The 14,318-nt window shown below is 46.0% G+C and overlaps 2 protein-coding genes across 19 annotated transcripts in view; one reads left to right on the top strand and one right to left on the bottom strand.

The window, feature by feature from the left end:
* The window catches only part of SKP2 (S-phase kinase associated protein 2), a 39,416-nt gene extending 28,164 nt beyond the window's left edge, over positions 1-11,252 (bottom strand). For 5 of the 12 annotated variants that reach the window (XR_015148657.1, XR_015148658.1, XR_015148655.1 and 2 more), the window contains exons 1-2: positions 11,026-11,249; positions 10,258-10,529 (exon numbers count right to left, since the gene is read on the bottom strand). Coding sequence is in view for 4 of the 12 variants with exons in the window: in XM_086361441.1 (XP_086217567.1) it covers positions 10,258-10,529; positions 11,026-11,069 (316 nt within the window). In the remaining 8 variants the exon portion in view is untranslated. Of the gene's footprint in view, positions 1-6,801; positions 6,909-6,957; positions 7,094-10,257; positions 10,530-11,025 lie in introns of those variants that run through there. The other 7 variants (XR_015148656.1, XM_086361442.1, XM_086361447.1 and 4 more) reach the window with 7 other exon arrangements.
* LMBRD2 (LMBR1 domain containing 2) overlaps positions 11,212-14,318 on the top strand; it is a 55,181-nt gene continuing 52,074 nt past the window's right edge. For 4 of the 7 annotated variants that reach the window (XM_086361419.1, XM_086361417.1, XM_086361415.1 and 1 more), the window contains exon 1: positions 11,426-11,753. The gene's annotated coding sequence lies outside the window, so the exon portion shown is untranslated. Of the gene's footprint in view, positions 11,393-11,425; positions 11,754-14,318 lie in introns of those variants that run through there. The other 3 variants (XM_086361418.1, XM_086361420.1, XM_086361416.1) reach the window with 3 other exon arrangements.

Genomic DNA, 14,318 nt, shown 5'->3' with positions numbered 1-14,318 from the left:
TTGGGACCAAAGATCATGGGACTCTTCAGCTTCCAGGGCTACGTAAGCCAATGCCTTATTAATAAGCCTCCCGTATCTCTTATTTGTTCAGTGGCTCTGACAGTTTTCTTGGACTTCCCTTGTGGCTCAGCTGGTAAAGAATCCACCTGCAATGCAGAAGACCTGGGCTCGATCCCTGGGCTGGGAAGATCCCCTGGAGGAGGGCGTGGCAACCCACTCCAGTATTCTTGGCTGGAGAATCTCCACGAATAGAACAAACTGGTGGGCTACAGTCCATGGGGTCGCAAAGAGTCAGACACGACTGAGCAACTAAACACAGAACATACACCCCATTTAAAAGGTGTCAGCATTTACTGAACACGGATGTTGCAACAGGCTCAGGGAGAAGACGATGGAGAGCTGGAGACAGCCTGGAGGTGAGTGATAAACGTAACAGTCTTGGACTCCGTGGACTCTTCCCCCCTATTCCTGGGCAATCTTTTGAAAACACCCCTCAATCAGATCCCTTCAATGGTGTCCCTTGAATATTCAGTCTAAAGTCTATACTGCTGAGCATGAAATTCAAAGCTTTCTTATCAGGGCCCCACTCGGTTTTCTAGATTCATTATCTAGACATATGTTCTAGCCATTTGGAGCTACTTGGAATTTTCAGAATGAGTCATTCTGTGTCATATCTCAATGCCTCCGTACATGCTGTGCCCGCCCCCGACTGCTATGAATTTAACATCAAGTGACCATTAACGCCCCAACTCCTATAGACGGCCTCCCAGGACATCACCAAAAACAGGCTGGTTTTTTAACCACAATTTTTCCTATTTCCTTACTCACCTGTGTAGGCCCCCACAAGGCCATGAGATCTTGAGAAGGAGAACCTGATTCTTCTTTTAACAATCTTTATATTCTAAGGAACTAGCACACTGTCCGATACATGAAACCATTCATATATTTACTTAACATGTGCTATATGCTGAGGACTGTTCTACAGACGTAGATGAACAAGGTATGGCCTGCTCAGAGTTTGAGACACAGACAAATAGGAAATTTCAATCCAGGGTCACAAGAGGCTGCAGAAGGGCTCAGAGTGCTGTGCTACACCAGGGACAGAGCTGGCACAGTGCTTAGGGAAGGAGACTCCTTGAGAAAAAAAGGACATGTAGCTGCTCCATGAACACCTGCCCCTCCCTCTCTGCTGCTGCTGCTAAGTCGCTTCAGTCGTGTCCGACTCTGCGACCCCAGAGACGGCAGCCCACTAGGCTCCCCGGTCCCTGGGATTCTCCAGGCAAGAACACTGGAGTGGGCTGCCATTTCCTTCTCCAATGCATGACAGTGAAAAGTGAAAGTGAAGTCGCTCAGTCGTGTCCTACTCCTAGCGACTCCATGGACTGCAGCCTACCAGGCTCCTCCGTCCATGGGATTTTCCAGACAAGAGTACTGGAATGGGGTGCCATTGCCTTCTCCACCCCTCCCTCTCTAGAGAATCAAATAAAGGACTGAGGCTCTGAAGCCTAGGGTTAGAGGGATGAAGGCAGACCATCTGCACTGACCCTAGACACGTTCCGGGGAGCAGCTCCTCAGTGTGGCAACTCCATCACACGACAAAGCTCCTGGGCCAAGGTCAGTGGGGGCAGAGGGTCTCTGGCATGACTCCTGCTTCACAAATTGGAACCAAGTTTTCCTTCCATTAATTCTTAACTCCCTGACCTCTGCTGTCTCTTGTGTATACAGATTAGATGGTAGCATTTCACTCGGGAAAAAAAAAATTACACTTAGCCACTTTGAATCTAGTCTGTTGAGATTTTTACTATGATCTGCAATGACTACCCTGACACCAGGTGCCTGCCCTCCATCCCCGCCAAGTGTGAGAACTACTGGATTGAGGAAGGAGCACAGCTCCAACTGGAATTTGACTGCATTGTCTCCATGTCAGCAAACCTTAAGCGAGCTGCTCAATCCTTCTGGGGCTGAGTTTCATCTGCAGGAAAGGGAATAAAAAGGTTTATCTTGCAAAGTTTTTCACTATGAAGACTAAATAGCTCATGTCAAGAGGTTACAAAGCAGAGAGTTAAACTGCCTCTTTTTGGCTTCTATTCCTCTCATTTCTCCAAAAACTCTATATGCTTTACTTTCAGGACCTTTTCCTTTCAGTGCTGCTTAGAATCTTCACCTATGTGAAAACATCCATCTCTGAGTAGGACAAGGGCTGCCTGATAAGATTTACTGAGACCCCCAAACCGCCTTCTATCTAGGTTTAAATAATTAAATTAAATTAAAAGATGCTTGCTCCTTAGAAGAAGAGCAATGACAAACCTAGACAGCATATTAAAAAGCAGAAACAAAGGTCTGTATAGTCAAAGCTATGGTTTCCACGAGTCATGTATGGATGTGAGAGTTGGACCAAAAAGAAGGCTGAGTGCCAAAGAATTGATGCTTTTGAACTGTGGTACTGGAGAAGACTCTTGAGAGTCCCCTGGACAGCAAGGAGATCAAACCAGTCAATCCTAAAGGAAATCAATCCTGAATATTCATTGGAAGGACTCATGCTGAAGCTCTAATACTTTGGTCACCTGATGTGAGGATCTGACTCACTGGAAAAGACCCTGATGCTGGGAAAGATTGAGGGCAGGAGAAGGGAGCAACAGAGGATGAGATGGTTGGATGGCATCATTGACTCAATGGACATGAGCTTGAACAAACTCCAGGAGATAGTGAAAGACAGGGAAGCCTGCTGGAGTGCTGCAGTCCATGGGATCACAAAGAGTTGGACACGACTGAGCGACTGATCAACTTATCGACAATCTAGGTTTGGGATCCAGGAAATACTGGAAAGAATAAAGAGAGACATGGAAGGGCAGGAAGCCAACGTGGGAATGTGAATAAGCAGATTATCACTATGGGCTTTAAATCTGCAGGGGACTCCCAGGAAACATAAAGCACCTGCCCCAGATGCTGGGGCATTTAATCCATCATCTGCTGTCAGTCATTGGTTGGGGGCTTCTGAAAGGGGGTGGGAATGTTGATTCCCCAGTATGCCTGCCTGGGGAAAGCCCTCAAACACAGAGTGTCATCAATGTGGAGGAGAAAGCTCTTGGCATAAAAGGGAATGGTGAGCTTCAAGGAGCCATGGATGGGGCACCCAAGTGTCAGGTAAAATAGTGGGGAAAGGAGTTAGGGAGGCTTGTTGCAAAGTAAAGGGCAGGAGAAATCAATAAACTAATGAATGTGGTGCTTACCATTTTTATGGGAAGACATAAGAAATCAGCAATTTAAGAGTAAGAGATCAGTAATTCAAGTGCTTCCCAGGTGGCACACTAGTGTTAAACAACCCGCCTGCCAATGCAGGAGACGTAAGAGACAGGGGTTTGACCCATTGGTTGAGAAGATATCCTGGAGGAGGACGGTGCAACCCACTCCAGTATTCTTGCCTGGAGAATCCCATGGACAGAGGAGCCTGTCCATAGGGTCGCAAAGAGTCGGACATGACTGAAGTCACTTAGCACACAATTCAAATGCTAGAAGGAAAATTTGGCACTGTGATGAATGCAGGTGTTTGCTGAGGACAGCAAAGCGAGGCATTGAAGCCACACAAGGGAGCTAAGTCAGTCTAGAACTAGGAAGGCTTTGCATTGCAATGTCCATCTTCACCTGCACAACTCCTACTCATCCTTCAGACCTCAGCTGAACTCTCTCTCCCTTGGAGGGGCATTCCCAGGTGACCAGCACAGCCCCCATACCTAGACAGGCACATGGAGACCCAGCACAATGCCTGGCACACCACAGACATTCTCAAAACCATTGCTCAATGCAGTATACCTTTTACTGCCCCTTCACACAAACCATGAATGTGCTAATTCTGTATCCATGTGACTGATTAACCTTCCTTAATCAATTAACCGCCATGCCTGGTGCCTAAGACAAACCTGGAGACGAACATTAGAAAGTGTTCAATATTTCACAAAGGAATGACTGACACAACTAAGAGAAGAAAGCTGGCTCTATTTCACAGACAGGTAAGAGTGTGGGCCTCTCAGGACCAGTTTCCTCATTTATCAAATGACAAGGCTAGCCTAGGGCTCCACTTCAACAAACATTCCTGGGTGTCTGACTAATGCCGGAGAGCATAAGCACAGTCCCTGTCTGTTGGCCTCACTGGGAGGCAAACTAATAAACAGAAACACAACCCCACATTTACAACTGCCATTTACTGAAAGCCCTAAAGAGTCTCATACGTTTATTAATGCATGCGATTCTAATGCTTGCCTTGTGTCCTAGGATGTAGTGTCCCATTTCACAGATGAGGACCCTTGTCTTAGTAGGTTTATTTATTAACCTCACTGAGGTGCTAGCAACTATCAGGTGGCAGAGCCACAAAATTAACATGGGACTCTTCTGTCCGTTTCCAAACCCCACAACCTGAGGTGAAGGCACAGAGCCACAGAGCAGAGTGTCTGAAGCCTACCAGGTGGCTCAGGGTCTGCCAAGGAATGGCACGGCCCTGGAGGTGTTCGGGGGAATGAGGCTGAAGACTGAAACCCAGAAACAAAAGCAGCGTCCTCTGTAAGTCAGGGGAGGGGCTTCAGGAGATGATGTAACTCCGACTAAAGGGATAAGGTCACACAACTAGCAAATGGCCCGGTGGGAATTCAAGCACAGATCTGACTCCAAATCCTGTCCTATGTCTACCCTAGGATTCTCTCTCCTGTTCCGACTTAATTTTCTAAAATGAAGAAAAATTTTTAAAAAATCACGCTTTTTAAAAAAGTGAGAACTAAACCTCACTTGCTCTGGGAAAAGGAATCCTTCAGGGCTTGGGAGGGAGGGCAGAGGGGAGAGGGAGTGAAACAGAGATGCTGACAGCTCTCAATGGGTCAGTGAGCATACGGATGGGGCAATGGCTGGGAAAAACGCACAGCCTCTCTGAGCAGCCAAGTACCCACGTCTCCACAGAGCTGATCACAGGACAACACTGAGTCTAGGGACCTGGTGGGAGTGAAGGCGGGGGAGGGGTGTCACAGCCTGAAACTGGATGCTGTTTCAACAGATGAGACAGAAGTCTGTCTTCGTACAGCTGCCCCAGTGGCTAGTATCCAGGCTTGGGATATGCTCAATCTAATTTTACTTGCCATAGTTAATTCTCAAAACACTGACCATCTGTTTCCTGGATTCCTGACTGCATTGCTGCCTGGTCTGTCTGCTCAGAGAGGATGACAAAGTCCAGAGCAAGTCTTTCCTCTACTCACCTCTTCTAAAACCCCCAAGGCTGCACACCAGACCTGCACAGTAAGCAAAATAATTAAGCCCATGGACTCTAATCTTCAACAATATGAAAGCAATCAAACACACTTTGGAGCCATGAAAGGTGAAAACTGGCCAGATTCACAAACTTGCTAGTCACCAGCATTTCCATTCATTCCTCTGATGCAAAGTCAGCTGTCCACTTCTGTAACCTCATCACCTCCCAGGCCTCTTAAAGTCTTTCGGAAATAATAACGCTTGCTTAAGAGTTTTCGATGCATGAGGTCTTTACTCTATAGGTAATGTCTTCTTACTTGACATGTTTATTTCTTGAAACATCACCTACACTCAGATTCAAACTCCAGAGTACTCAATCTTTGACTCTTAAAACTGCCCTTTTCTTTAAGCACAGATAATTGTATCTGAAGGATAAGCAGGCACTGCTGTTCAAATCTACTCCTTTTTTAAGAGTGGAGGTTCACCTCCTGTTTGCTTCTGCTTGCTTGTTTTAAGTGTTAACGACCCATGCTTCCTTTCTGGGAGACTACAGATTCTGCCATCTGGGATGAGATTTCCTTCCTCTTCTATAAATCATTAAGAGACAACACTAGACCATGTTAGCTCTTGGTATTTTGGCTTTTTTATTTTTTGCCTGGTTGGACAAAACTGAAAAAAGCAAAACAGGAAAAAGCTAAAATAGAGGTCCTCAATGACCCCTTCAACCCCACACTTCAATGAGAGACTTGCTCAACCCTGGGATGTGAGAAGACTAAGAAACCATGGAAATTGGGATTCGGGGAATTAGGTACAGGATGCAAGGTCAAGAAGAGCAGGATCTTTGGTCTGTTGTGTTCACTGCTGGATCCCCCATCTCTAGAATGATGCTCCATCAACACTGCTGAATCAATGAAAGGAAGCTATAGGGTAAACACAGGTGCCTGGGAAGGGCCTGTAAAGGCTCTTACAGAGCTGAATTTTGGAGCTGCAGGATAAGATTCAGTGGTGAGTCATGAAATCAATTTAGTCTGATTAGCATTGTTTTGAAAGAATGGAAGAGAATAGGAAATACCTTGGTAAGGAAAAAACTAATTTTATGCAATTTCAGTTTAAGATACACACCCAAGATTGCAATGGAAAATGTATTTGTTATTGGTTATTAAAAAAAAAAAGAGGAAAAGCATTTGCCTAGAAATACTGAAAAAGCAGATTCCCAGGCTCCAGGCAGGACTTCTGGGATGAGAATCTCTGGAATTTTGCACTTTGAACACGTTCCCTTGGGGATATCAGCAGACTCTAAACTTTGGAGTCTCTAGTCTGAAAACCACTAAGGGGCCTGGAATTTCAAGCAGTTTAACAGCCATGGGAAAGCTGATCAACAAATTAGTTTGACAGGATTTCCACAGCTATCTTCTGTTTGGGAGGTCAGAGTGGGGGTTGTGGGTGAGCAGGAGAAGACAGGGGACCGGGGAAGGCATTTTACAACCATGAATAAAATGCAGTTGTTCTCTTTCTGTTCATTACTGACCTCATCACCAGGCCATTTCCTCCCAACTCCTTCCACAGACTCACCCCAAGGGCTACTCAGACCTGTCCTAGTACCGGTTGGCCACAAAGTTTCCATCTTCCAAACTGAACAGATGAAGAGGATTTAGTTACCAGATGTGAGCCTGGCTTGGGGCCAGCAGAAAAAAGAGACTGTCCAGTGAAGAACCAAGAAAAACTCACACAGCCCAGGGCCACTGTCATCAGATCGCTATGGAAAGCAGGTGTGGTCCGTTCCAGCCTAATCCTGCAGAGCTCTCAGCCACCTGTCCTGACAACTGCAGACAAAACTCACTACAATGATGATCCAGCGCCGCCAGGGGCCCAGGCTCCTGATGGCCCACTGGGAATGCTCTACACCAGCTGTTCCTCACCCTGCAAGCCCCCAGCCCCCCATACCAATTTACCAATCACTATGGTGGGAAATTCCACGCACGCGCACAGCATACCAGTGGTTTCCCTCCCTGCCTCTCTCTGAGGTCACAACAAACGGAAAAGTCATGATTTTTTTTTTTCTCTCACTTCCCATAAATACATTTGAAGTCATTTTTAACAATCTTGATGCAGTGACTGAATCCTTTCCAGGTCCTTCTCTCTCTTCCAGAGCCTCTGCTTTGCTGAAGGGCAGAAGGAAGCGTGCCCACGTGCCGTGAGGATCACCATGAGAAGCTTCGGGTCATTTTTGTACAAGGGGCTCTTTCCCTCTGGCCTCCTACAGCACTTGCTGCCTGAGCCACTCAGCAGCTGCTAGTGTATGAGCTGCCATCTTTTGCTGGGAGCTTCTCTTACCGTGTATCCTCTTCTCTCAACTTGAACTGCAATTTCCTAGAGACAGCAGCCATGCCTGAATCTTCCATCTTGTTTCCTTCGTACCTTGCTTTAAAAACGTCATCTGTATTTCTGTCTGTGTGTGTGAATGTGGAAGGACATATAGGACACACAGCAATCACACTCCACGTCAGATGCTATCAGCACTGGACAAAGTTGTCAAAAGCCGCTCATCTTAGCAGGAAGCGTCTTTCACCAAATTGTTCCTGCTGCATTCCTGACACTAAAAATAGCAGGGACGTTCAATTTTGAAGAAAAAAGATCTACACGAACAGGGCCAGACTAACAGGATTAAGGACAAAAGATAAAGTGAAGTAGCCTCTCCGCTAGCTATCTTTTGTCCACCAAATTAACTGGGTTTACTTACTGTTATACGCAGGGAGCATGCTAGCAGCTTTACATGTATTCTTTCATTTAATCTTACAGTACCCCATGACACTGGCATTACTATCCCATTGCACAAAGAAACTAAGGAACAGAGAGCTCAAATAGCTTCCCAAGGTTGGTAAACAGCAGGATTTGGATTCAAAGCCATATCTGTCTGACTTCACCACAATCCTTACTGCCTTTCTGATTAATCCAATACCTAATATAGATCCCCAGACCATAATTTCGAAGTTCTATTTTCTAAAGAAAGGGTCAAAAGCCAAAAAATCTTTTTTTTTTTTAAATTTTGTTCAAGCAAGCAAGCGATCAACCAACCATTCTCAAAGAAAGCCAGATGGGGGAATTCAGGAATATACTTAATTTACCCTGGCTCTGCCAGACTTCATCTTTATTTCTCGGCTGTCTCTTCTTCTCCATCATGACCCACGGAATTTCAATTTAGAGTATGATCACTTCTACAACTTCAAAACCTTTCTCTGTCCACTCTAACGTCAAAATCTATCCAGAAGCTGCTTAACACCATTCCCACACCTCTCAACAAGTCTATAAGCTTTTATCCTCAAGCCCTCAAAGTTGTCTCAAGACACCAGTGTATCCTTTTCAAAGGTTACACAGCAACTCTGCTCAACCGCACCTCTAGCCCAATTCTCACTATTCTCCCCTTTGTTCCACTCTTGGAACATGGCTTCCTTGCTGTTCCTTGAACAAACACAACATTCCCCTGCTCCAGGGCCTTTGCACTAGCTGCTCCTTCTGCTTGGGGCTCTTTTCTCCAAGATATTTGCATGGCACATTCCTTCATCTCCTTTATGCCTTTGCTTACAGCTCACTGTCCAAGTGAGGCTTCCTCAATACCCTGCAAACCAGCTTCCCATCCCAGGACCTCTTGTCCCTCTTGGCTTGTTCTGTTTTTGTTTTTAGCCACAGCACTTATTCTAACATACTACACACCAGATTTGTGCATACTGCATCCTCTTTCTAGAAGAGAAGCTCCATGAGGGTAGAAATGCCTTTTTGTGCTCACTGCTATATCCCCAGTACTTAGAACAATGCCTAGCACACACAACGTGCTCGGCAAATATTTGCTGAATTAATGTTTTACATGGCCTGCCAGTAAGAAAAACTGATAACCTCAGGTCAACGCACAATGTTTACCCTATGGTTCTGAGTATTCCTGGAGCTCTGATCCACCCGTGGGAGGCAGTTATACATCAGCTTGAGAAGCCTGGAAACAGAGAGCTATTTAGAGGGGAATGACGGGGTGGAGTTCTACATTTCAATCAGTCCACTCTAACTCTGGGGGATGTATCTTGGGAGGATAAGGCTCTGAATTATGAGTCCGTTCCTAAATATGAGAAATATTTAGGAGAAAAGAGAGAAAGATTCAATGATTGTTTGGATACTGGGGGGATGGTGGGAATCTGACCTTTAGGTTATGGGGTTAGGGAAACTGAACAGATAACACAGTGAGTGATGGAGACAGCATAAAGAAGAATTCCTCTTGGGAATGGATCTGGAAGGATGAGTCTCTTCCCCTTAGCTCAACATTCACTTCAGCAGTCCTTTGACAAATAACTAAAGTGATTACGGTAAAAGGCTCAACCGCGGCTACAGAGCAGCCAAATATAAACAAAAAGAATTCTATGGATCATTGCTTTATTTCTATTTGTCAGAGGTATTGAGCTGGCCTTTAACCAGGCAGAGTCCCTCCTAAAGAAAAAGGAAGAATGTCTTTTCACACGTTACAAGTCAGTTCTGTCTCTGAAGACACACATACCACCATTTCTGTAAGCACAAGCAGTTGTCTGGTTTCTTTGGAAAATAACTGAAGAGTTGGGCAATTTTAAAAGGATCCTATCTGGTTTCCCTGGTGGCTCAGAGGTAAAGAATCTGCCTGCCAACGCAGCAGTCACCGGTTTGATCCCTGATCTGGGAAGAGATCCCGCACGCAGCACAGCAACTGAGCCCCAAGCGCCACAGTAATTGAGGCTGTGTTCTATAGCCTGGAACCCGCAACTGCTGAGTCCACGTGCTCCAACTACCGAAGGCCCTGCGTCCTAGAGCCCACGCTCCCCCAGTGAGAAGTCACTGCAACTAGAGAAAAGCCCGGGCAACAAGGAAGACCCAGCACGGACAAAATAAATAAATTTAAATAACAATTTCTTTAAAAGGGCCCCACCCCATGCTCAATACCCCAAAACAAAGGTTTACCGACGAAATAGTTTGATCCACCATTCACTGGGCTTGTATTTTACCCTCATACCTTACCTGGAAAGTTCTCTCGGTTTAGCTTAGGTCTGCGGACAATCACAAAGTCCTTGTCATTCCCTTTGCTTTTCAGCCGTTTTCTTGGGGGGCTCTGTGGGTGGCCCAGGTTTGAAAGCAGTTCCTGGGGGATGTTCTCACTATCCACCTCCTCCTTCTCCAGGGCGGAGACCCCCATGCCTGAAAGCAGTTCAGAAGTCTTGCTAGAATCCCATCCCCACGTGAAACTGGTGGTAACGTTGCTACTCTGGTCGGGTATCTCCTGGAGGTGTTTCCTGCAGAAACGCACAATAGCCCCACGTTCCTTTCAAAAACACGCCCGTAAATAATTCCCAGACAGGCCTAAAGGAAGCTGCAAGCTATGCGCCGCAGAAAGCTTTCACAGCAGTTAACTGAACTACATTTTTACGTGCCGGCGGCGAGTTCCCAAGAATAAAAGAGAAAATAACCGAATACATCGAAAAGGCTTTTTGATTTCCGATCATGCAGAAGGCCTCAAGAATTTCTTAAAAGTGGAGGAAACATCAAGCAAAGAGGCAGGGCAATCACACACTGATGGAAAACAGCAGCAGGAAAGCTCAATAAGGGAAGACAAATAACATTCACGCTGACCACCGCACTAAAGCATCCACCCATCCACATTTTCCCAAAGAGGCGAAGCAACCATTCACATTACAGCATTACTAACGATATTAGCAAGTAGCAAAACACGCGGCCTAAAAGAATTAAGACGGTCCATTCATGTTCTGTCTCCTTCTGCAATCGGTTTACCTGTGCATGGCGTCCACAGCTTCGGGAGTTTTAAATGCGTGCATTAATAGCAGAGGTGCCCGCCTCCCGGATTCCCGCTTTGGCGCGCGGCGGCGCACTGTGTGCGGCGCACTGCGTGCGGCCCCGGCTCGCTGCAGCGAAACCCGCGAACTCTATCAACGTTCCATCCCAGCAGCGCGCGCAGAATTCTCCAGCCAGCCGGCTCTCCTCCGCAGCCGTCGTCTGCGGCCCCGCTGCCTGCTGGGAATTGTAGTTTCTGCCCAGCCTGGTAGTCCTGCTGCCTCGCCACTACTTCCTTTCCTTGCAGCTTTGCCGCCTTCGAGATACCCACAACCCCGCGCGGCTGCGGGACCGGACGACCCACAGGGTAGGCGGGGAAGCGGAAGTGGGCGGTGCTCCGACTGACTGGGGAAATGTCAGCTGCTTGACTGGGGTCGGGGTTTCCTTTCTCGGGAGCCCCCGACGTTTTGGTGACTGCCACCGCTGTCGCCAAGGAGTGTGGGTCCCAAACCCTGTAAGGCTGTGGCGGCCGCGGGGTTTCCAGGCCCTTCTGGACGCTGTCCGGCGAGATCGGACGGTGAGCCCGAGGAGGAGAGCGTGAGGCACTTTGAGGTGTGGGGCCGAGCGCGGACTGAGAGAGAGGGGCCCCGGAGACCCCGAGAGGCCGCCGTCGGGGGGCCTACGTCCCGGGCAGCTGAGTGGAGGCCGTGGCACGCCCTGCCGGCCAGGTGAGAGGCTGCGGCCGTGGGCGTCACACCTGCTCCCCTCTCTGCCTGGAGCTGTGTACTCCACCTGGGTGAGGGCGGCCCAAAGGACTAGGTCTGTGGACAGGATCTTTTCCTTACGTGTAAAATAGGCACCACGGCAACGACGCTCGTTTCACAGTCGCCGTCAAATCAGAGGCTCGTGAGAGCGTTTTGTAAACGAAAGCGCGGTTCAAACGTGCGGCGGAGGTTTAATTTTAGGGGAGCAGGAGATTCCGGTGAGTGCCAGGGGAAAGCTCAGCATCCCCCGGCAGCCTTGAGAAGTCCCATAAATGCTAGCATGAGAACAAACAAGGTGACTATTGTTTGCAAAAGGCTTTCCGTGCCACGCTAGCGGCCACCAGGAAAGCCATTCGATTACTGTCTCAAAAAAAAAAAAATCCTGTTTGCCGCACGTCCTAAAAGCCAGCTGCTTGCTTTTAGACTATATCCACGGAGAAGAGTTTGGAGATGGTTAGAGAGTGCCATTTTCTGGGTAGGATGACCGTGCGAAATCCATTGTGCAAATGTTCTATAACTGTGACCATGGGAAAACAGTGAAAGAGAGAAGGAGAATGACTTCCAACCCTAATAAAAATGGAGAGGATTTATAAAGTTCAGAAATAAGCACCCAGAGTCATCACAAAAGTACTAGAATATCACTTAAGCATGCTGTGTGGCATACCTTCTTATTTCTTTAAAAAAAAAAAAATTCAATTTACACTGGAGTTAAACCTCCCTAGCTTGTATATCAGCTTGTTTCAGGCTTGAAATGGAACCGCCTCTTGACAGAGGAGGGCGTTCGTGATCCTTTAGTAGTTTATTCTTGAAACTAGGTAAAACTGATGTAAAGAATGGATCTGTTCACTGATTGATTCTAGTTGAAACTAGATGAAGAATACTGAGCTGAATGTTCACAATTCATTAAGCTCATGTTGTATGGAAAATATTTTAAAATGCAGTGTTGTGACTTTTTTTTACATAAAGTTATCTTTATGATATTTTGGCTAAGGAAAAAGCGGTAGCCTGCTTGAAGTCTACATCCTTTCTCTTAAAATTGCAATTCAGAGGAAATATTTAGTCTTCTTCAGGAAAGTGAACAAGACAGAGGGAGCTTATAAACTAATGGAGGAAAAGGAATAAACAAAAAAAAATTGTAATGCCATGATGAGAGTAAAGTTTTGAAATATAATTGGAAGAGGGCACTTCAGATAGAGGTCTTATAAAGTGTTAGTCGCTCAGTCCTGTCTGACTCTGCGACCCCATGGACAGTAGCCCTCCAGACTCCTCTGTCTATGGGGATTCTCCAGGCAAGAGTACTGCAATGGGTAGCCATTTCCTTCTTCAGGGGATCATCCCGATGCAGGGATCGAACCAGGTCTCCTGCATTGCAGGCGGATTCTTACTGTCTGAGCCATCAGGGAAGCCCAATAATTGGAAGAGGGCACATAGAGCTCTTATAATGAAGGTCTAATAGGATGATTCTAAATTTAAAAATGAAAAATATCCTTGTGCTAGGATTTAGCCTGAGAGCTAGGAAACATTTCCAGTTTTCAGAATATTTGAAATATCTGAATTAGTGGAAACAAGGACCTTTATAGGGCTTCAGAGAGAGCCTGTCAACTTGGAAAATCAACGTGTTCAAATTCTAGAATAGAAATGGCTCTAATAGTCTGCCCTGGCAGCAGAAATATTTTAGCTTATGAAAATGGAATCATTTCTGCATTTCTTCTAATCATGGCTTTTCTCTTACTATATTAAGTAAAAGTTTAACTTGGTAAATTGGTTCTTTAATATAAGGAATTGTGTCTATTGAAGGTTTGAGATTATTAACTACATAGAGTTTCCTGTCTGGTCTTTCCAAGAACTGCATTGTGATTGCTACTGATGTGGATTATTTTGTTTTCCTGATTAAGTTTTTGTATTTAATACACTCAGTACACCCCAAGTCCCATTTTAGTGAGAGAAGTATACCATATTTCTAGAATTACTAGATCAGTATCTAGGACAAATCAATTACATTTTAAATATATCTGCAAATGTCATTAGAGTGAGTAATTTCTAATACTCTTTGGAAGTTTCAGGTAGAGTACAAAGTGACTTTGTAAATTGGAAAGGTGTTTCTCATACATGGGACAAGAGCATAGTTACAAGATGGTCAACATTAGGGCATAGAACTAGCTTATGTGTACATATTTATATATACATATATATTCACTATTCAGTAGTATATTATTGGGGGTTCCCTGATGGCTCGGATGGTAAAGAATCTGCCTGCAATGTGGGAGACCTGGGTTTGGTTCCTGGGTAGGGAAGATCCCCTGGAGGAGGGCATGGCAACCCACTCCAGTATTCTTGCCTGGAGAATCCTTATGGACAGAGGAGCCTGGCAGGCTGTAGTCCATTGGGTACCAAAGAGTTGGACACGGCTGAGAGACTAAGCACAGCAGAGCACAGTATGTTACTGTTTTTGAAAATCAAATGTGACAAAGGAGATTCTATTAAATAGAAGTGTGATGTGCTTTTTCCTTAGTTCCATAATGGCATGAA

This window comes from Bos grunniens, chromosome 20, assembly GCF_055505025.1.
Source record: "Bos grunniens cultivar Pamir isolate PY7600 chromosome 20, Bosgru_T2T1.0, whole genome shotgun sequence".
Lineage (NCBI taxonomy): Eukaryota > Metazoa > Chordata > Mammalia > Artiodactyla > Bovidae > Bos > Bos grunniens.
The sequence above is the reverse complement of the archived record's forward strand: the minus strand, read 5'-3'. Positions and strand labels throughout refer to the sequence as shown.